The sequence below is a fragment of the Zonotrichia albicollis genome, chromosome 3 (assembly GCF_047830755.1).
Source record: "Zonotrichia albicollis isolate bZonAlb1 chromosome 3, bZonAlb1.hap1, whole genome shotgun sequence".
Taxonomy (NCBI): domain Eukaryota; kingdom Metazoa; phylum Chordata; class Aves; order Passeriformes; family Passerellidae; genus Zonotrichia; species Zonotrichia albicollis.
Window position 1 is genome coordinate 114,514,721 of NC_133821.1, and position 22,377 is coordinate 114,537,097.

At 37.1% G+C, this 22,377-nt stretch overlaps 1 protein-coding gene across 1 annotated transcript; it reads left to right on the top strand.

The window, feature by feature from the left end:
* The first annotated feature begins 920 nt into the window (after window positions 1–920).
* Window positions 921–22,349, top strand: UFL1 (UFM1 specific ligase 1). Its single transcript, XM_005483977.4, has 19 exons — window positions 921–1,079; window positions 1,753–1,898; window positions 2,747–2,775; window positions 3,414–3,511; window positions 4,344–4,458; window positions 4,702–4,832; window positions 5,497–5,555; window positions 8,864–9,010; window positions 10,107–10,282; window positions 10,941–11,120; window positions 11,434–11,551; window positions 13,770–13,892; window positions 15,573–15,693; window positions 16,578–16,741; window positions 17,832–17,962; window positions 18,085–18,165; window positions 18,919–19,004; window positions 19,435–19,615; window positions 20,308–22,349. The coding sequence occupies exons 1-19, from the start codon at window positions 1,003–1,005 to the stop codon at window positions 20,518–20,520; spliced, it is 2,376 nt and encodes a 791-aa protein (XP_005484034.2). The 5' UTR covers window positions 921–1,002; the 3' UTR covers window positions 20,521–22,349.
* The last annotated feature ends 28 nt before the right edge of the window (window positions 22,350–22,377 follow it).

Here is a 22,377-nt window from a genome sequence, read left to right on the forward strand (position 1 = left end):
TACTATGCTGGTTACAAAGTCTTTGTTCACGCTATTTAAACCGCACCCAGCACGACACCAACCCTGCCAGAGACATTTTCTCGTGACTTTTGGAAGGCAGAGTCACAGAGTGGCTGTCAGGGTCAGTGAAAACAGCAGCTACGCAGGAAGCAGCAAGAAATCTGAAAGGACAAGGACGGAGCCTCAGCAGCACAAACCCCATTCCCGGTGCTGGGCAGCTGGCAGTGTCCTGCTGCTGTCCCCCCCGGGAGGTGCCGGGCACTGTGTGCTGCTGCTGTCCCCCTCGGGAGGTGCCAGGCACCGTGTCCTGCTGCTGTCCCTGCTGTCCCCGCCGGGAGGTGTCGGGCACTGCGTCCTGTTGCTGTCCCTCGTAGGAGGTGCCAGGCACCGTGTCCTGCAGCTGTCCCACCCGGGAGGTGCCGGGCCCTGGTGGCTGAGGCTCCCTCGGCTCGCCCCGCGGCGGGAGCCCTCCCTGTGCCGTGCCCTCTGCCATCGCCACAGGCGAGTCAGTTCCAGATAAGCGCCCAAAAGGCCTTTAAGTCTGTGGGGCTCACTTCTGGTGTGGCAGCTAAATAAATTCAGCTTGCCCCTCGCCGCGCAACAGCGATCCCGCTAAGCGGCGACACTACTGATCTCACACCCGGTGTAAATTTCATTTCAGGTTTCGCTGGCGGCAGGTCCTAGCGCGCTTCACGCTGAGCTGGGCTCACAGCCCAGGCCCCGCTGCGATAGCCCCAAACGGAGCGGCTGCTCTCGGGCCGCCGCGGGCAGCACAGCAGAGCTGCTGCCGTGCCCGCCCCGCCGGGATCCCGCTGCTGGAGCCAGCCCCGACTGCGGAAATCGCTTTTTGCTCCTTTTCCCGCGGTTGGCTTTTGTACCGTCTGTTTTCAATGACCCAGCCCGCGCAAGGGTGCCTCCGTGCCGCGGGGCGGCGCTGCGGGCGGAGGCCGGCCCCGCTCGCTGCCCGCTGCCGCCCGGCCGCGGCTGACGTGTCGCTGCGCCATGGCGGCGGCCTGGGAGGAGATCCGGCAGCTGGCGGCCGATTTCCAGCGGGCGCAGTTCGCCGAGGTAGCCCACAGGTGAGCAGGGCGGCGCCGGCACCGCCTGCCGCGCCCCTTCCCCGCGCCGGCGCCCCTTCCCCCGCGGCCCCCAGACCGTGCACCCCGCGGGGCCCGGCCCGGCCCCTCGCCCGTTCCCTGTGTCAATGTTGGAGCCCGCGTCCCTTCGGGGACCCCAGAGCGCGGGCAGGCCCAGGGAACCGACTGAGTGTGTAGTCATTGCTGAGTTGGAGTTGCTCAAAATCATCACGGCTTCAGTGCTCGGTTTCACTCTTCTGTCTGCTTGACTAGTTGAGGCCATTGCCCAGAACTTGTTTTTGTTAAAGAAAAATTAATCTGAAATATGCAAAAATAAAATAAAAACGCAGAGAAGTGTCATAGACAGGAATTCTTTAATTACAGGCGTTCCCAGATTCACCAGCAAGTGCGTTCTCACAGCTGACAGGGCTGAAAGCTGTTCAGGAGTTTTGGTAAAACTTTTGGAGAGATGGCCAGCTCAAGTGAAACCATATGGATGGTTTGGTGGGTGGTAAGCAGCATACAGATATTAATTTCTTAGTCTGAAAAAGTATGTTGACAAAGAGCTGCAAGCAGTCTTCATTGTACTTCCCATGTTTAGTGTGTTTGAAACTTTAAAGGTAATTTTAGCAGGCACTTGCTTAGAATAACTGCTGACTCCTTCTGCTTCTGATAGATTGTCAGAACGGAACTGTATAGAAATTGTGACAAAGCTGATCGCAGAGAAGCAGCTGGAAGTAGTGCACACCCTTGATGGCAAGGAGTATGTCACTCCAGCACAGATTAGCAAGGAGATCCGCGATGAGCTCCATGTTTCTGGTGGTAAGTGTGGCACTTTCCTTCTTCCCTTGAATGTGGAAGTTAATTTTGAAGGCTACAGAGAGATTTTGAAAGTTTTCAGTACTCTTAATCATTCCGAAAAAGTCAGTTTGCTTCATCTACACATTAATTCACCTACTACTCTTTTATTTTTACTTCAGATCCATGTCAGGCTCTTAGATAAGCATATCAAAATAAGCTATTTGGTTTATTTTCACCCATGTGGAATTTCTGACATAAAAGTTGTATAAAAATCCTGTTGAAGGAAATTTGATGTTCTAATACAGTTAGTACCTGGCCAGGATGTTTGACCCTGTCTTGGAATTTCAAATTCATTCTCCTTTCACACCATTGGTAATAATAATATTTGTAAATTGTCATTGAGAAGTTCTTTTATTTTACCAATGTGAAGAGCCACTTGCACTGAAAGATATGACTTAGATATATAAGGAAGTTCAGATTGCTTTTTGTTGATGGCTTTAATAAGCAGGCAATGTGTTGTACTTTGAGTTATTCCTAAGGGTGAATTTCACTGAGTCATATGTTCAGAAAAATTAACTTCTTATTATGTCCATTCGGGTTAGCCATTTTCTCACTGTTATCACAGGTTTGCCTCAGTTTGTGTTTTGCCATGGTGTATCATACCATTGAGACAGCTTGGACTGAATTAAAATTTGGTGGGTTTTTTGTTAGTAGTATCATGAAAGGTAGAAAGTTTTAACAATCTCTGGGCACTCATGGACTAGTTTAATTGGTCTACAGAAAAAGTAATTAAATCTTTTCTGTACTTTATTCTAAATCTCTTCAAATATGTTTCATGTGCTAAAAGTGTGTTTTATCTTTTCTTGAAGGTCGAGTTAACATTGTTGACTTACAACAGGTAACTTTAGTAATAAAAACTTTATACTTCTTTATTTTCATCACCATGTATGCTGTGAATATGGAGTTCATTAATTGAAACCTCTCTGCTTAGTGATAATCTAGGACTTCTGAAATTACTACTGATAAATACACTTTTTGTTTGTGAACTCTTTCTTTGTAAACTAAGGAGGGCAGACTGAAAAGAAATATGTCACCCATTTAAATTTAAAGCTGCAGGAGGCTGCATTATTAACTTTGCATGCCTCTTTGAATCTGTCCTCTTCCTTCATTATTCTTTGTGTCTCCACTAATCTTTGTCCTGCAGTAGTCTTCCTCTGTGGCTAATTTTTCCTTCAGGCTTGAGCAAAATTACTTGGAAACAGAAAACCTTCCTAAAAGCCAGTTTCCTATTTTGTCTTACTGCTTTCTGGTATTTTTTTATCACATAGTTTTCTTCAACCTTGCAACAGTTGCAAAGAGAAGTTTTTTCTCTAAAGGATTGCTACTTTATTCCAAAACACAGATCAAGTGTATTTGTATGCAATAGTATAAAAAAATAAGAGCATCTTTCCTCAAGATGTAGGAATGTGTAACTAATGTCTCAATGTTTGAGAATGATTTTCAATTTAAAGTTCTGATAAGAGTTCTTTTTTTTAGGTGATAAATGTGGACCTTCTGCACATTGAAAACAGAGCTAATGACATTGTTAAATCTGAAAAAGGTATTCAGCTTGTACTGGGACAGCTTATAAATGAGTGAGTACCTTCAGGAGCAATATGTATAATTCATACCATGCTTATTTTTTAAACGCAGACTAAAACTTAGTGTCAAACCTTTGTTGCTTCTGAAGTAAAATACATTTTTCTTGGCTGATCTTAGAGCTGCTTGGTGGTGATCAGTGCTACTCTTGGCAGGTGAGACCTATCTCAGCAAAGCATCCAGTGAATCCATGGTGTAAAGGCCCTACTGAACATCTGTGTTCAGTGTCCTGCATTTAAGAGGCTTCATTTCTTACCCAGTGTGTCTGTGTACCAGAGCCAGATCTCATTTGTTTCTAGTTTTGCTGTCTGCCTCAGCTATTGACAAACATTCTGTCTCTTGTTTTACCTCACAAGCCTAAGATGTTTGAGCTGGTTATTTCGTGGCTTCCAGCACCCTGACAACCACTGAACTAATACCCTTGTGGGGCTGTCCTTTTTATTGATTGAGCTTCAGGAACTGTTTTTGTCAAATATGAAGTACCTGGCTCTCTTGAAATAGTTAAGACCTGTCTTGCTTACTTAAGCTGTTTTCCAATTTTCATTGACATTTTTTTCCTCTTTCTCTTGCTTGAAATTTTCATACAAGTAGATAAATGCCCCATGTTACAACTAGCTACCTGCTTAGCAGGCTTTTTAAAAAAACACACACATTTTCCCTTACACTGTTCTCCTTTATTCCTTTAAAATAAATTTTAGTTTATTTTTGCAAAGATGTAGCAGAAAGAGGTATATTAAAAGAGGTCAGTTACTCAGTATGTGATCTTGAGGTTGACTTTGAATGTCACACTTAATGTGTTGTCTTTTCTTTTTCTCATTTTTGCTAAAGGAGTTATCTGGATCAATTAGCAGAAGAAATAAATGATAAACTACAGGAAACTGGCCAGGTGACAATATCGGAACTCTGCAAGGCATATAACCTTCCAGGAGACTTCCTGTTACAGGTGATGGAAGCCACCAACCTGGCAAATGCAGGATTGGTTGTGACAACCTTCTTTCTTTATCTTTGCAATATCCATGGCTTTAAGTCGCTGTTTTATACAAAATTAATACTAAGGTTAAATCTTCGTTTTCATGGTGCATCTGCAAACCGTGCTTCTGTTTTCTGCAGAGTTTTCTGTCATGAGATACCCACATATCTGACGGAAGAAGGCATGCTTAGAAAAGCTCAATTTTTCTATTTTCAGGCATTATCCAGGCGTTTGGGTAGAATTATTCATGGCCAACTAGACCAGGAAAACCGTGGGGTGATTTTTACAGAAGCCTTTGTGTCCCGCCATCGAGCGCGCATTCGTGGGCTCTTCACGGCGATTACTCGGTAAATTGCAATGCTGCAACCACATATTAAAACATTTTTGCTATAGGTCTTTATGGTCCAGATTCACTTGTGATTGAAAAAGAAAAAGGACCTATGGGTAGATTCTCCTAAGTGTAGTAAAATTCCTGGCACCAATTCTCAGTTACATTAGACTCACTTGCTAGAAATAGGAGCTCACTTTTGGAAAACAAGGGAAGTATTGTTATATTGTATATAGTTATACTGTATATAACAACATACTGTTATATTGTTATATACACTGTACAACATATATTAGTGTTTTGGCTGAAGAAAGTGTTACTCTGTAGTTCTTTTATTACTTTGTAGAATATCTGTCCTCTTGTCACTCCACTGCTCCTTAGTCGGTTACATATTGATATGGTCACTACATATGATTATAGATAAGTTTTTCTTATTAAATCAAATTTTTGTGTCACTTTGTAGGAAGAGGAAAACTTAACAAAGCAGAAGTTTCCTTATAATTATCATAGCTTTTGTGTTGTTACTTCATGATAATTCAAAGTTAAAGCCTTGTAAGCTATTTTAAACATCAGTGCAGTACCCTGAGGCTGTGTTCATCTATAGTAACGTCTCTTGTTTCTGGATTCTCCACATCAGTTTCATATAATTAATTTATATTTTGTTTTTCTTTTTTTTTCCCAAGGCCTACACCTGTAAGTAGCTTGATCACTCGGTATGGATTTCAAGAACATTTACTTTACTGTGAGTTTCATTCAGAATATTTTGTGTGTTTGTTAGGAAATCCATTCCTCATTATTAAAAGTGTGCTATCAAAGAAGCTTTTTAGCACATAGACTTAATTCTGAAATACAGAACAATGTGTTTCTCTTTAGTGTAGAAAGTATTAAACCCTTTGTGCTATCCATCACTGAAGGGATGTTCTCTGTATCCAGAGCAATGAAAACATTTGTTGACAAGATGCCTCTGGGGACAGAATGATTCAAGAAGTACAGTACTTATTTATTCATCTCTTTCATTATTTGCCCTTAGCTACTAGCAGTTTTATCAGTGAAGCATACAAAAGGGGACAGATATTATGTAGCCAAATGGCATTAATTGCTCAGGATTTGATTTACTGACTTTTTTCTGTGATAATGGAGGCTAAGCTTTTGTTGTACTCTTAGTTGAATGACTTTATATGCTGAGAGATAAAACAGATCCTTAAACTGTTTGCTTTTATTTTCCTTTTCTAAGTAGAAATGCATAAAAATTACCTATTCAGCTGCTTAAATCTTTAGGCTCTACTTGTTTGTCACTTTGTGTGCTCTCCCCTCTCTCTCAAAAATGCTGCTTCAAGCATCATTAGTCTTCTGTGCTGGCTGACCAAGTGCTGCTGGTCTTTTAAAATCCTTTATTGGTTTTCTGTCTCTTCTCCTGAACCTTAATGCTTCTCTAGATTGGATATTTTTGCCTTCAGGGTATTGTTCACTTTAGCTCAACTGTAATATCTCTCTGCTTATCCTGTTGTTCTCCACCACAGGCTTATTCATTAAAAATTAAAATCCTAGCACTTAAATAAAATCATATAAACAGTCTACTTCCACATGATCAATTTAAAATTTCCACCATTTTTTTTATGTGCCATCCAAGTTTTCATAGATTAAAGGGAAAAATCTGTCAAATTGCATTATAATAATGTCTCAATACCCAGCAAATTTCAGTGTTTGTTACAGTCTATTTCAGATAAGTCCTTCAAGTACATCATCATGTTTTGATGATGTACAGTGTTAATTGGAATTGAAGTTCTGATATTTTCCTGACACCAGTGAGCATCACAATACGTCCTTCTAGTATTTCCATGGGGTTTTTTTAGTGAGTTTTTTTTCATTCTTTTCTTTATTTTTTTTTACTTTCTCTCATTACCTCTGCAGTTTCTAAGTTTCAAAGAGCTTTTTATCTTTTTATTTGCTACCAGGTTTTATTGTGTCCCTTTGCTGAGATACCATTTCTATTTCACAAATGTTGCAAACTTGAAAAATACCTTTTAATGATGTTACTTTTTAGCTTTTTATGTCTCACTGTTAACAATGTGTTTAAAAGTGGTCATCGGTTTTCTGTCTCTTCCAGAATAAAAATGTAAGTTCAGTGTAATATTTGTATTATTTACAAACAGCTAATTATTTAATCAATACTTGGGTTTAGACAGGATAAATATTATTCTTTGGTTCTTTCACATAGATGGGCTGCTATTCACCTTAAGCTCTCATAAAGTTACAATAAAAAGTAGTTTTAGAAATGTGAAACTCTTCAGGTTAAGACACTAATTACAAAGCATAATGAAGTAACAGATGTAATTCATTTCTGGGCATTATGTTATTGGGTGTAGGACTGACATGGAGGGACACTTACCATCTTTGTCAGGCTTTGATGCAGACCTAATAGGTCACTACAAACTACTTGGTCACCTTTAAAAATAAATGAGAATTCATGGTAGTTCTACAGGGATCCTGTTCTTTTAAAACAAAATACTGTCTAGACATAACTGTAGCAATGAACTGTGAAGTCACTGAGAGCACCTCCTCTGCCCTGGAGGTTTAGAACTGGCACTTGATAAAATACAGAATTTAATTGATGTCTTCATTTGACTTCTTTTCTTCTGACACCTTCTTTCTGTAAAGAATAGATTTTTTTTCTTTTCCTGCATGAATAGATTTTTCAACCAACTTTGTGGAGTTCTAGGAAAGTGTAATTATTTTTCCTAAAATCTTTGAGTAAAAAGAAGTTGAAATTGTAAACAGAGAGCCATTCTGTATTATCTAACAGTTGCTTAAGTGGAACAGACACCTTGACTCTATTTTCTAGGGCAACTAAAATATTAGGAAGTATAAAAAAGTTATTTTATTTCCAGAATTGGCCTTAAAAGTTCCATTTTAGTCAATGTAACTGAACCATAGTAGAACATAATTCCTGGTTTTTGTCTTAAATTACATAAAGCTATATCTTGTTTAAATCAGTTTCTCTTTCTGCTGCATTTTTCAGTGTAAGTATTGTTCAGCTTTGCTAGTGGCAGTTGTGCTCAATAGCTGCTAGCCTATAGAAGCTCATCTACACTATGGGCATATCTGACAAAAACTGTCATGATTTGCTGTGCACTGTTTCTTCTGGAACTGGGCTTTCAGGTAAACTTTCCTGCATAAGTGAGCTGGACCTCTGTGTGCTGTACTAAGCATGTTGAAGTGTTGATTGCTGCTTCTGTTTAATGAGGAAGAAGCCTTGCCATGTGATACCATTTATTCTTTTGTTCCAGAGCAAAACACGTCTTTCAGTGAAACAGAAATGAACATAAACTGAGTATTTTAAAAAGCCATTTGGCAAAGCTCTGGAAATTAGCAGAGTTAGCAGTTGATGTCACTGATTTTTTAAAAATCTATCTCTTATATTACAGAAAGGCAGAAGCAGATCATAGGAGGCAAATCAGATATTCCTATGCAATTTAAATGGATTTTAAAAATCTTATTTAGCATTGAGAAGTGCTTAGTACTTTGGTACTGCCAGTTACCAATATGTTTTTTGCTAGCAGTATTCTCAAGAGGTTATTATTGGCAACTGTGTTATGCAGTTTAGGTAATGACTTTTTATATCATTTTCTGCATTCCAGTATTTTTTTTTTTTCATTTTGGTTAATGTGCAAGCAGTGAATTAAAAAAAAAATTACTAATAAAATGCTATTATATTTTACTCTTCGGGTCAGAAAAAGATTCTTCTATGTCTGCATTTTTTAAATTAAAAACTAGAAGTGCCCAGGTATATATTCAGTAAAAAAACATTTTGATCCTGCCATTGTGGCTCACTTTTTAGAAACATTGTCTGATTTCCAGAGCTTTTGTGAAGAAATTCTCATAAGTGTTAAAAATAATTGATAGAGCTTGGCAATATTGCACTAGAACAAGCACAAACAAATTGGTGGAAAGAAAAGAAAAGAAAAACAAACCAGGGAAAATAATTACTATCTTTTGATTAATGGATATACTAACTTAGGAAACATCTCTTCATTTATTTTCCTCTTGTAGCTTTGCTAGAAGAACTTGTTAATGCTGGTCGTCTGAAAGGCACCGTGGTTGGTGGGAGACAGGACAAGGCTGTGTTTGTTCCAGACATCTATTCCAGAACACAGAACAAATGGGTGGATTCCTTTTTCAAGCAGAATGGTTACTTAGGTAATTAATCTATATTCTTACAGATAAAACAGCTTTCTAAAACTAGTGTATGTAATTGATCTTACCTTAATATAGCCAGTGCTTAGGGTGAAGCCTCACAGGGAGCAGTGGAAACCAATGCAGTGGCTGATACTCCTTTGCTCAAACACCACCTTGCTCATAATGTGTGTTACTTTATCACAATGAACTGTGTTTCAGCAGAGGGGACCGTACTGCTAAACAGTAACTATTTCTCACAATTACAAATGCAGGTTTTGTTACTGCTCTGAAGACATTGATTAGCCTGCTCATTGTAGACTTTTCAGATCATCATGGCTGGAGTTTCATGCCAGGTGTCCAGATTACAACCAAACTTTGGCTACTAATAGTCCAAGCATGCAGTGCTCAGGAAGAATTTTTTTCCAAACTAACATTTTTAGAACTGGAGTGAGTAGCACTAGTGTCCTGATTAGAATCCAGACAATTATATCTAACTTGAAGCTGAGTGATGCTGGATGATGGTGTTTTGAAACACCACAGGCTGTGGGAAAATGTGGATTTGAATAAAGAGAGGAATGTCCCCTTATGGTCCCAAATGGTCAGGCCCTAAGTAGTAGGTATTCTTGCAGATTGAAAAGGTTCACCCTAACTTAAAATAAATGATAGTATCAAGTGTTTCTGTAACACTGCTTAACTGATGGAGTGTCTGTCAGTCTTTGAATATTTTCTCCACATCTTAAGTATGAACTGCTAAATAGTTGAAAGCAAAACACTTGGACACTGTATGTATTGTAAATATTGTTCATTATATATTAGAACACTTTGGAAAGATATGACTGCAAATACAAACTTACTGGTATAAGAATATGAAAAAGCCAATTTTCTAAACTCAGATCAAAGTCACATCCATGATATAATCTGCATACTTCTATTAAAAACATTTAGATGTAGCTTGTACTGAACTAAGTTTTAGGTCAGCATTAGCTTAAGGCTGCATTGACTTGTATAAAAAATATGTTTAACTCTTCGTTTCCTGCTTTCAAATTAAAGTCATCTTATAAGATCTTGTATGTATATAAAGGAACTAAATTTTAACAGACATCTAACTGTTTTACAGAATTTGATGCATTGTATAGACTTGGCATCCCTGACCCAGCAGGCTACATTAAAAAAAGATACAAGTCTGCACAACTCTTATTTCTGAGAGCAGCTTGTGTTGGTCAAGAGATTGTGGATCAAGTTGAAGCCTCTGTGGAGGAAGCCATCAGCTCTGGAAACTGGATAGATGTAGCAGTAAGCAATCCTTTCAATTGCTTTTGGATTTTTTTTTCTTATTTTTATGTCAAATGATACTTTATTGAAACTACATATATGTGTAATGAAATTCTGTGTTGTCAAAGAAGAAAATTCAGGCTAATTAAAATGACAGGTAAAAGGGCATTATTTGCCTTTGATTTGATCTGAACAAAAACACAGGAAGGACCTACTGGCATTCAATTTATAGATATGTAAGACTAACTTTCATTTCAAACTAGTGTATTTCTCTACTAGAGAACAATATATTTCTGTTGGGCTTTTTTTTTTTTTTGAGAAAATGTCTAAACTAAATGCTTCCAACACTTTTGGTGAGCAGAGAGACCTTAGCCACTTTGTCCTAAGTCCTAATTTTAGGCCTGACAGCACTGCCTTTGTTGCTCTGAAGTGCTGCTGATGTTCTGTGTTTGGTGTTGCTTTGTAGCTGTTGTACCATGCATTTGCCCAGAGGTAACACATATTTCTACAGCAATGTGGATTTGCATGTTAGAAGATTTAAAATAGTGTGTAGTCTTAAATCAGTAGCTTAATTTGAAAAGTGCAATGCTTTCTGAATAGTTAGTAGGTGTCAAAAGGCCTCTGTCTATTCTGTTTATCCACTTACAAGGCTGCTGTATTTTAATTTTCTTTACCCTAGACTCTTCTGCCCAGCTCATTGTCAGTAGAAGATGTTGGGATTTTGCTACAGCAAGTCATGAGATCTTTAAACAAAAGCTCTTCAGGTTTGGTCTTCAATGACACCATTGCAGTCAGTGAGAAATTTCTAAGCAGCTGTGCTGAGCTCTTTTCTGATCTGATGCAACAGAAAGCAGAAAAGGTACAGTAGGTTTTTTGTTGGTCAAGATGCAGTGCATGTTGAGTGTTGGAGTAAAGTTCATGGAACTTTCCAGTCTCTGTTAAAATTTCTGTACATCTCATCTGAAATACAACTAGAGAAGAAGCAAGACAAATGAACAGCAGGTTTCTATATTTGATGGATCTAATTTATATTCTGGTGTACTCAAGAAGTCCAGTCTTGTCCACTTTGATAATTTGATGTTTGATTCGTGTACTCGAAAATGGCCAGCTGGCTTAAATATTTCTTCCATTGCTGTATCTTTTTGCTATGATGTGCATGTTCTTCATTTTAGGAAATTAAAAACAACCCTGTTAATTTAATCACTGAAGAGGATTTAAAACAGGCTTCTTTAGAGAGCTCATATACTAATAAAAAAGACAAAAAGGATGAAAGAAGAAAGAAAGCAGCAGGTAAGGTATCAATATTCAGCTTAAGCAAAAAAACCCCCAAACTAATTTGTTTTATCTTTGAAATACTCAAATATAAAGTTAGTATATTTTTTACTCCATTAAATGCTTCCAGTCTGTTGCTTAAGATATTTAAGAAATAATCCAGCTGCTTACCATCATACTGTGGATATGCATACATCTCAGCTATGCCCATGAGAACTAATTTCAGACTTAGAAATGCAGAGGAAGTGCTATAAAGGACTCGAGTTAGTTCAACACAAGTGAACTGTTTCTAGAAGCAAGGAAGCCTGTGTTCATTTATTTTTTTATACAGGATGATCACACAAGATTTAATAAAGGCAGTATTAGCTCAGGGACCTCTCTACTATGTTTTATTACACAGTATAGATTAAATTTTAGTCTCCATTTTTCAGGGGTCCAGGAAAATTACTATGTTTCTTATTATTAGTCTTTGGATGTTAATTCCAAAATAACTTTTTCTAAAATTAGAATGAGTTTTTGGGATTTTTTTTTTGAGGAATACTTGTCATCTTTTCTGAGAAAACCATGCCATGGAATTTTCTGGTTTTGCACATCTAACAGTTACTTGGAGATTTAGATAGCTTACTTTGAGGTATGTTCTGGATTAAATTAATCCCAAACCTTACTTCATTTGTGTGGTGACTGTTTGGAATAGATTTCAGTTGAAGGAAGAATAAATATATGTGGGTTTAACCCTTTGAAATCATCCTGCTTTTTAAACCAGTATTCAGTCTGAAGACTGTGAATCCCAAAAACTTTGTGTGATTCTTTTGCTGTTGCAACAGAGCTGAGCAATCTATGTTGAACTCACTTGCAGAGTGTTACTATGCTACTGAAAGTAAGAGAATTAGAGCACTGGTGCATCTGGCATGATTGAATATACTCAAAATAGAACATTCTACTCTTAAAAAAAAAAGCATGGGTAGGTCTGAGTTGACATAGAAATTAAACTTATGCTTGCCATAAGAGATGGCAGATTTTTCTAGGCCATAGCTAAGGTAGAGAAGCTTGGATCTTTGAGCTGTCATAATAGAATGACTTCAGTTTCCAGCCCTCTGAGGAGTGAGACTCTACTGAGCCTGTACTACGTGTCTGGACAAATTCATAGCCACAGGTAACATGCTGCACCATCAGCAAGCACTGCCCTGAAATGTTTTATTATGGACTGTTATGTGCGTTACCTAAAAGCCCCCCAACATAACAGTTTTATGTAATGTAATTACTGTAATGCAGTCACAATTCAAATAAGTTTGTGAAAAACACTATTTTTTTGGCTGTTCTGCAGAGTGATGCTTAAAAATCCATCTGTGACATGTAACAGATGCAGTTAGCTTTTTATGTAAGAGCACCATGTCTTTGTGTTTCCTTTTCTTAAAAAATAGTAGTTACATAATGTAGTTACTTGAAACCTTGGACCATATTTAAATGGAAAAACACCCACTTTCTCAATGCATATATGTCTAGCACCATGGAGTTTAAATTTCTTCTAAGTGAAAGAATAACAGAAGAGGATGTGAAAAAGGGAAGAAAGAGCAGAGCAGCTTGTCTTGTGGAGAGTAGAGATTCTGTCTGAAGTTGCATACATTGATTTCAGAACTTGTGAACAAAGTAATTTGTTATGTGTGTCAGAGCTGGAACATCCCATTACTCTGTAGTCATCTAGGAGAAGTTGAAAAGGATCAAGTGCTCTAGTTAATTGAATGTATACTTCCAGTAATATTTTGGGTAAATGCTTATAGTGTAAGATTCTTTCTCTGAAAATTAACAGTTACATTACCTAACATAATTTTTATAAACTCAAGTTATTTAGCATCACTGAATAAAAATGCTAAATGCTTACTAAGATGCTGTTTTCAGCTGACAGAGATCTCCTATTACATTATGGACCCTGGTATCTCATCTGTTTTTAGCTGAAGCACGATACTGCTTTTTTTTCTTCTTTTTAATATATGTGCATTTGATGTTTGTGTTTATTAATGACAGTAGCTTACACAAAGCTTTGCTTCAGTTGCTTTTTTTTCTTAAGAATGAAACTTATGGCCTTAAGATTCTGAAATATATGTTCTAGGTTGTGTTTAGAATCAGGTTGTGGTTTTCAATCCAGCATTAACAAGTAACATAGATAAATTACTGTGGCATTGTAAACTTTTTAAGTGCTGCAACTTTCCTGTGTACTAAACAAGTAATTCCCCACCAGAGGGCAGTGGAAGCGTGAGAGGAGGAGGTGGTGGGAATGCCAGAGAGATAAAGATCAAGAAAACCAAGAAGAAAGGGAGAAAGGATGCTGACAGCGATGAAGAGTCACAAGGGCCTGCCACAGGTTTGTCATTTTATTTTAGACACTATCTATTAATAGCTATTCAACATGGTTTTACTACTTTGTTTTTTTCCTACATGTCTGTTCTTCCCCCACCATTTAGATAGGGTCAGCTAAAATGTCAAGAAGATGAGAACACTGTGTACTTAAAATTGTATCTATGGGTCTGGTATTTAAATGAAATGGACATTACATGTTCACTGACCAGTATAACTTAGTCTTTAAAAAGGAAATTTTAAGTCAAGGAAATAATACCATTGTATATTCATTCTTTTATTTTATGTAGGAAATGCCGTAGATTTTGGGGTGAATGTTACACTTGATTTTGTAACACCTGCTGCATAGTGTTTGATAAATGAATGGCCTAAATTAACAAATCATAGCAATCAAACAGTTTTTTTCTTCATAGGAATAAAATATACAGCCAAAACTAATGTTTTGATAGTTTTAATATCACTTCTTATTGTTGGTGCCTGTTTGTCCACTATTAAAAGGAGCCTGAATGGCTTGCTAAGTAAAAGCCGACTTTGTTAGGTTTAGAGCAAACAGTGGTTGCAAATGAGGCAGCCATGTTCTTTCTTTTGTTTGCTGGAGAACCAGAAATGTGTGTGCTTCCATTTTTTATGTAGGATCGAGGCTTTAAATACTGACTGAAAGATACTTTGAAGCGTGATATTTGACGTGTGAAATACACTGTGGTAATTTTGTTTGATACTGTTCTCACAGTGTACTGTAATCCACATATAAATATAATTATTTTTCAGGACTACTCAGTTACTGAGTAAAACAATGTTCAGTCACTTTTGGGTTTTGGTGTAGGCTTTCTGTTCTGCCCTTATTGCTATATTATAATAAATAGCTTGAACCACAATCTCAAGGTAAACTCAGATGAAACCATTCAAGTATAAATAAGATCCTTTCTAAAACCTGATTTAACTTCCCTTTTCACTTGTTTATAAACCGTTCATTACTGCTGTGGCACAGCAAGGAACATCATTGTTCTCCATACTTATGTGCACAATAAGCCTGTGTTAAGGTACATCTGGAACATGTCCTTTTCTGGTTCTCTGTCATCATTCTGATCTCATTTCTACATGTAAAAATTCTACAGCACCCGGGAAAAGTTCATGTTTTGTATGAAACTGAAATACAGATGCACTAAATTGTATGCATGTAAGTTGCTTTTATTACAGGAACACCTTGTCTGATTTAATTTATCATGTTTCAGATTTTATACTGTAACCTCAAGTTTAGGACACTGTGTTACATGATTGTGTACCTTACTAAATGGAGTTTAAAAAAATAAAAAGAATAGTGTTGTGAAATCCTTCAAGTAGGAACACTCAGTTCAGTTTTGGCACTTTATTTGGTCTTGGTGACATGGTATAAAATAATGGGCCAAGCAGAAAAAAAAGTGTCACCAAAAATACATATCCTCATACACTACTTCAGTTGTCTATTACAGAAACTTCTAAGTGATCAAACGAGAGATTTTGTCAGTTTTTCACATGTGTAAAATTCCCCTGTCATGTATAATCATCCCAGTTTTTCCATTGTTGATAAGCATTTCTTCCATGGTGGTTGGAATTTGAGGCTTTTCAGTGTCTCATGGCACAGAGTAATTGTAGCAATATTAAATGGAATGTTTTCCCATTGAATGAGTGTTATTTATGGCCACTACAGGTAGGAGTAAGAAGCTGGAGTTCTCTTTCATGTCACAAGAGGAAATTGAGGATGTTTTAAAGACCCGCATGCAGGATTGCCCTGAAGAGCTCATTACAGAAATTGCTGAACATCTAAGAAGGTAATTTCAATAATTCGGCTGGAGTTAGAAAAATTGTGATTCACTTCAGATGAATCTACACTTCAGTCTTTTTTCTTGCTTAGAAAAGAGGGTCTTGTTGATAGAGAATATTGTGGTTCATGTCTTTCTGTACAGCTCCATGTTACATGTTTTATGTATTAGAAAGCTGGACTGACACAGGAATGTGCTTCTGCTTAGCAGTACATGGTCCTGCAAGCTCATTTTCAGCTTCATGGGTGTATTTACACCCCCTCACACTGGGGTTTCAGCTGTCTGATGTTCTGGACAGCCTTTGATATATGTTCACATTTCCTGGCATCTGTGTCTCCACTGTTACCCATGAGAGCAGGATAGTAAGTTATGCTAGCAAACTGAGCTATGCAAAGATTAATAACTTCTTTTAAAAGATATTCCATACCAAAGAGAATGTGAATATATATGTTCAGAGCAAAAGGAACATGAGATAAGACTGTAATAGCCAAGCTTGAATAAATCTGGAGTGCCATAGTAATTGCATCTTTAGAAATTTGTCCAGAGGCCCCTGAAAGCTTGTGAATAGCATTGCTACTAGAAATCCCTTTATCTTTCACCTTTTTCCCATTGAGGATTGTGAAAACCTTGGCATATATTTACATACCGTACATACTATAACATTAGAACATCTGCCATTAAGTATAGTTTAATTAATATCTTAATTTCTTCATGGTTTTTTTTTCTAATTTTCATAATTGGCTTTTTGTTTATCTCACGGTTCTGTAGCATTCATGTCCCCGTCATTTACTACATAATGAGGTCGTTTTCTCTGTTGCTGATATATTTGGGAAAGCCTTGTACAGTTTCACACTTTGCTCAATGTTTGCTCCTTTCTTCTTTCCTGTTCTAAGACCTTTGACAAAAACTTACCAGGAGGTTGTGCGTTCCGTTTTTACATCTTCCACATCTTCCTCTGGAGCCAACAGAAGACAGGCTATGAAGGACTTACAGGAGGAATTCTCAAACCTGTACAACAACATTCGGTTATTTGAAAAGGGAGCAAAGCATTTCACAGGTACAAAACACATACTTTGAAAAATGAATATGCTCCTTCAAGGATGCTAAATTTATTCCAGAATCTACATTAAAGGTCAGACAGGAGCTAGAGTTTTAAAAGAAAAATCTAGAAGGAAAAAGCTAGAGATGTGTTTAGTATGCATAACACTGCCTTTATGCTGAAGTGCATAGCTTTGCACAGTAATTGAAATTCATTCTCTTTATTTCATGTCCATATTCTGTTACCTTATGTCAAGGTAACTGTGTTCTTGTCTTTCCTTCCCAAGTGTCTGCATTCTTTCCAATTTTTCACTGTCCGGATGAAAAAAAAAGGAAAATATTAGTATGCTCATTTTATTCTGTCAGCTGTGCCACTAATGAAAAAATTGAGTACCACCTGATTCTAAGAAGCTGCTGTTTAAACCTCATAGGTTTGATACTGAAAGTAGCTGCTGCTTGAGGATAGTCTGTCAGATTTGTTTTGTAGGGGGTTGCTCTGAAAGGAGTGACAGAAAAGTTAGCATTAGGAAAATACTGTAGACATTTCCAATATTCTCTGCTGTATTCAGCTTTCGCCTAGAAAATTGCCTGTGGAGATCTTCTAGCAGAAGGAAACATCAGCAAAACTACCTGATATTCCTGTATTTTGTAATACATAGAATTATTTCCCATTCGCCTTTGTTCTTGGGCATGTAGCCTCTGTAGCCTCTTTTTTTTTTCCCAAATTCAGTATTTCAGTCTTGAAGTCACATGGGTGTTCTTCTATTTAACTGGTTGTCCTGCAGAATTTTCCTTTGTATGCTCTTGACTTGATCAATAGCAGTGGTTCAGGAGGATTGTACAGGGTTGTTTACTGCTTATACAGGTACATCTTTGAAATACTAGCAATGCATTAAGATGTTCTTACAGACTTGAAAGCTCACATTTTTCACTGAACAACATTCCATAAGAGTGTCACAGCAAATGAGGGATGTTATCTTCATGTATCCACGTAACTTTCTCATACTGCTCATGGTTGATAGAGTCCACAGGTAGGAAGGTGCTGTGATAACATCATAGGAACCAGATGACTATAATAAGTTACTTTAATCACTTATTTGTTTTAACAGATGATACTCAGACTAACCTTGCCAAACACCTATTGAAGACTCTGTGTACAGACATTACAAATCTGGTTTTCAACTTCTTGGCATCTGAGTCAATGATGACTACAGAAAATTACTCTACAATCACAAGTGAGGTACAAAAATAAAAGCTCCTTTGTAACAGTCTCAAGTAGATCAGTGGTATTTTTTCAATAATATGCCAACATCCAAAAAGACGATTAATATTACACCTTATTTCCATTCTTGTCCCATACAGGGCAGAATCAAGATTTTAGGTAAACTGCCAGAAGATACCAAAGGTCCTTTAACTAAACTGCATACTTCTCTGAATGGCAAGGTAAAAATCAAGTTCAGATTTTCTGTTTTGCTGATAGAATGCTAATAAATAGCTGACACATGTAGTTTAGTACGTAACCACTGCTGCTGTGAAGGTTGAAGGCAAAATAATCTTTTGTATTTGCGTAAGGCAGTGAGAGAAAGTGTGCTTTTGTATCTGTGAATGTTCAGAGATGAAAAGGTGATCTTAGATTTTGATGCTGATAGTCTCCTTTGGCTCCTTGCTGCCATATGAAATCCAGTGTGCCTTTCATAGGCAGGTGAGAAGAGTAAAAACTGAGTGAGAATCTCCAGTATAAAGTGGTTGATGTTTTTGTATTTTGTTCCCAGAGTTCTTGATGTTCTTCCTTGTATTTCTTAACTAGTAAAATTATGGATAATTTAAAGAAACCCCAAACATTCAGATTATGACAATGTAGGCACAAGGAGAGTTATTTATTAATTCTTTTATGCAAAAGGCCATACTGAGGTGTTTCTTAATAAAAAATATTTCTGTAAATAATTGTAGAACATGTATTTGTTTTTAATTTTATTTCCAAGACTGATGAATTACAGTTTGGGTTAGTATATGAACTGTGAACTGTTGTAAGATGAACAAAGGTAATTTCTACTAAATAGCTGTTACTTTCTTGTTTCTTCTGTAGTTTATTTCAAGTGTATTCACAATGATCTTTTGTGTGATTAATTGTGAACAGTAGTTAAACTTTTTTATAATCTGCAAATACAGATTAAATATTTCTATTATTTTTAATAGAGTATAGAAGATTTTCTTTCGTGCCTTGATTCTGCAGTGGATATTTGTGGTGTTCTGGTGAAAAAAGGAGACAAAAAGAAGGAAAGGTACATTAATTTTATTTATTCTATGAAATGTGGCTATATTGCTGAACAAACGTGGGATGGTTAGTATGGGAGCAGTCATACTCAGTGGGTAAGAGGCAGTCCTTCTTTCCAAACTGCTCTACTGAAAAATAGCAAGTCAAGCAGTTCTAAATCCATGGGAGAAAGAGGAGAATTTACATTTAGCTAATTTTGTTGGCTCACTAGCTTTCTATAGTATAAATTCCCTAGGGGTCTTTCAAAATCTGAGCTATGCCAGTGATAGTAATTTGGGGATTTTTTTCAATTAACAGTTTGGAATTCTGCATAAACAAATGGTCAGAGGAGAAAATTAAAACTAATTTCTGTTTAAAAAGTTTTAGCATATGTGATCAACTACTACATGATAAAATCATAGAATCATATTTTTGTTTCATATATTCTTGTTCCTTAGGCAAGTCCTGTTTCAGCATAGACAAGCTCTGATTGAACAGCTCAAAGTCACAGAAGATCCAGCTCTTGTTCTGCACCTGACATCAGTATTGTTATTTCAGTTTTCAACTCACTGCATGCTTCATGCACCAGGAAGATCAGTACCACAAATCATTAATTTCCTAAGTGGCAAGATCCCAGAGGTATTCTTTTCTAGCTTTTTAAGGGGAAATTACCTTTTTTCTATGACAGAACATGAAAGTTGTGCCTTACACTATTTTTGCTGTATAAACCTGACACCGTTTGATTTCATGCCTAAACATTACTTTATGTGCAGAATATACAATTGCTCTGATCTGTACTCCATTGCAGATCAATCTCTTCAGGGATCTGACATCAAATTTTTTTTATAAAATTAAAAATGTGTTATTAGTCCTTTGAATTAACCATAGAGACAGCTCTGTCTTGAGGGATATTACAATTCTTACTAGGGCACGTCTTTACGTCTTTCCTCTGAGCTAGAGCATGGTTGCATTTTAAACTTTTCTAATCCAGTTTTAAAGAAAGATATACCTCTTAAAGAGCAAATACATAGAAGTTCTGTATTTTATACTGCTGAAACTGGTGATGTTTACTAACTGCATTGCTTTCATGCTTCACTGGTTATTGTCTTGTTTTCGCAGCACTTGGATGCACTTTCAGTTTTCTACCTCTTTGAATGTCTCTCAAAATTTAGATTGTCAGTGCTTTGTTAGAAATATATTTCTGTATCACTAACTCTCTTTGCCCAAAATGGGAGAATGCCTTAAAAAAAATTATATCTCTAATTATAGGTCTGTCTACCTTTTCTGTAACATTGACATCCCCTGGGTTTCTTCTCACTTTTTGCCCTCAGGATCAGTATTCACTGATAGTCAAATACCAGGGATTAGTGGTGAAACAATTGACCAGCCAGACTAAGAAAACTGAACATGGAGACAGTGACACAAAAGATAACATGGAAGAGGAGGAAGGAGCAGAAAGCATTCGAAAAGAGCTTCAGGAAATCACTACCTCTATCAAAGATCTTGTTCTCAGACCCAGGAAATTTTCTGGAACAGAGGAATGAAACTGCTACTCAGCACATCCACCTCCATGACAGAGTCAGACTTTATTTTCTTCTATGCTGAAAAGAAAGGACAACAGAAAATGCTTGACAGACTTCGAATTTGGCCTCTAGTAGTTTGCAAATTACAGCCAGGGAACACAGTTGCTGGGTGATGGTGGCAAATGGAATTTTGTTACTTCCACGGTGTACTTGTAACACACATTAATGTAGATGTGGGAGATGTGGATGTTTTCGGTACAAAACCAGTGGGTTTTTATTGGCATCCTCATGTGAGACCTCAAGAAATTACTCTTCAAATAACAGTGTATTTTGTTCCATACACACACAGGCTGATAGTTTTGCTTCTCTGATTTGGATTTGTAGTGAGATAAGGATCGCATATAAGCCTGTCTGTCTTAATTTCAAATACTGGTTTTAGAATGTATTCTGATACCTAACAGCACACCAGCAAAGGCCATCTCTACTCTGGTGTCATTAATGGATGATTTCAGCTTCTGTTCACTGGACTGCAACAGTAAGAACACTTTGAGTACGAGTGGATATAGATAAACTTAAGGGAAATGACCCACTACTAATACGAGTTTCATGAACATTCAAGTTCATGAACATCAGCACACTGATACTACTGATGTATTCTGCTAATGTCTGAATGGCTGATCATTTAAACCTTGTAATCCAGAAAAGGTGACTCTCTTCTGCATTGGCATTTCGGGAGCAGATAAATTCTGTTAAACTTGCCATATTGTACCTGCCATGTGTTTATTCAGCAGACTTGTTGAATGCTTGGTCCAGTTCCCATAGCAGATAAAATTCCCATTTGCATTCTGTCAGCTCCTGAGAGAACTTGTGGTGTTCTGTTTATCCTGAGTTTCTTGAAAATAATTTAGTTCATGATCTTTCTACATAAACTTCATAGACAGAAGTACTGCTACCCTCAAGCTTTTTTGAGCCTTATATTTACATTAACAGTACTTTATGTCTTCAGGAAAGTACAAAAATGTGAAAAACTGAGTTCTATCATTATTAATGCCATAATTCTTGTATGGCAAATATACTTCTAAATTTATTTTGGAAAGAAGATAATTTTCAAATTTGAAGTACCTATTTGAAGTAACTTTTGTTACTTCAGTAATACCCATTGATTTCATGTATGTAATTTCAGGGGGTTTGCTTAACATCAAGGTTGAGTAATAAGAGATGGAAAACGTTCTTTTCACTAAAAATGTCATTCACTTATCCTTGCCAAAATTAATGCTCAAAGAGGGCAAATTCTGTGCAAATTCTGCTCCATTCAAATTTTTCTGTTTTCCAACAATTCACACATTCTTGTGAGTTTAATCATAAACACACCCAATTGCAACAATCGAAGAGGCCAGGTGTGGAGCCCCAGTAACAGAGACAAATGTTAAGGTAATTTTGGTGATGTAAACAATAGAATTTTGCACGTTTTTAAAAGGCTGTAGTGTTTAACAATGTTCATGGCAATGCTGATCTTTTATCAGCCATGAGGCAAGAAGCAAAGGCAGTTGTTTCTGTTTCCCTGGTGGGAGGTTATAACAGCTGGCAGTAAAAGACAGTGGGGAATAAAAGACAATAAATATTCAGGTTGTTGAACTTTAGGAAATGGTTTGTGTACCAGGAATAGGTTTGATTTCATGCTATTTAGCCAGAATAATTAATAAGTTCCTATAATGAATGTAAACAATTTTATATGACATTGAGCTCTTTTGTAAATAATATGCTATATGAAATTCTGTATGCAAATGAGAAATTATTTTAATAACATTAAATGATGAAGTATTTGAAGAGCATTCTGTTGACATCACCAACCAGTGTTTGATCATTTTGCAACTTGCA

Excerpts from the sequence above, each read along its gene's own strand:
- UFL1 (XM_005483977.4), top strand. The coding sequence starts at position 1,003 with ATGGCGGCGGCCTGGGAGGAGATCCGGCAGCTGGCGGCCGATTTCCAG. Across the intron at positions 9,011-10,106 it reads CAAGCAGAATGGTTACTTAG|AATTTGATGCATTGTATAGA; the intron begins GTAATTAATCTA and ends ACTGTTTTACAG. Across the intron at positions 10,283-10,940 it reads GAAACTGGATAGATGTAGCA|ACTCTTCTGCCCAGCTCATT; the intron begins GTAAGCAATCCT and ends TCTTTACCCTAG.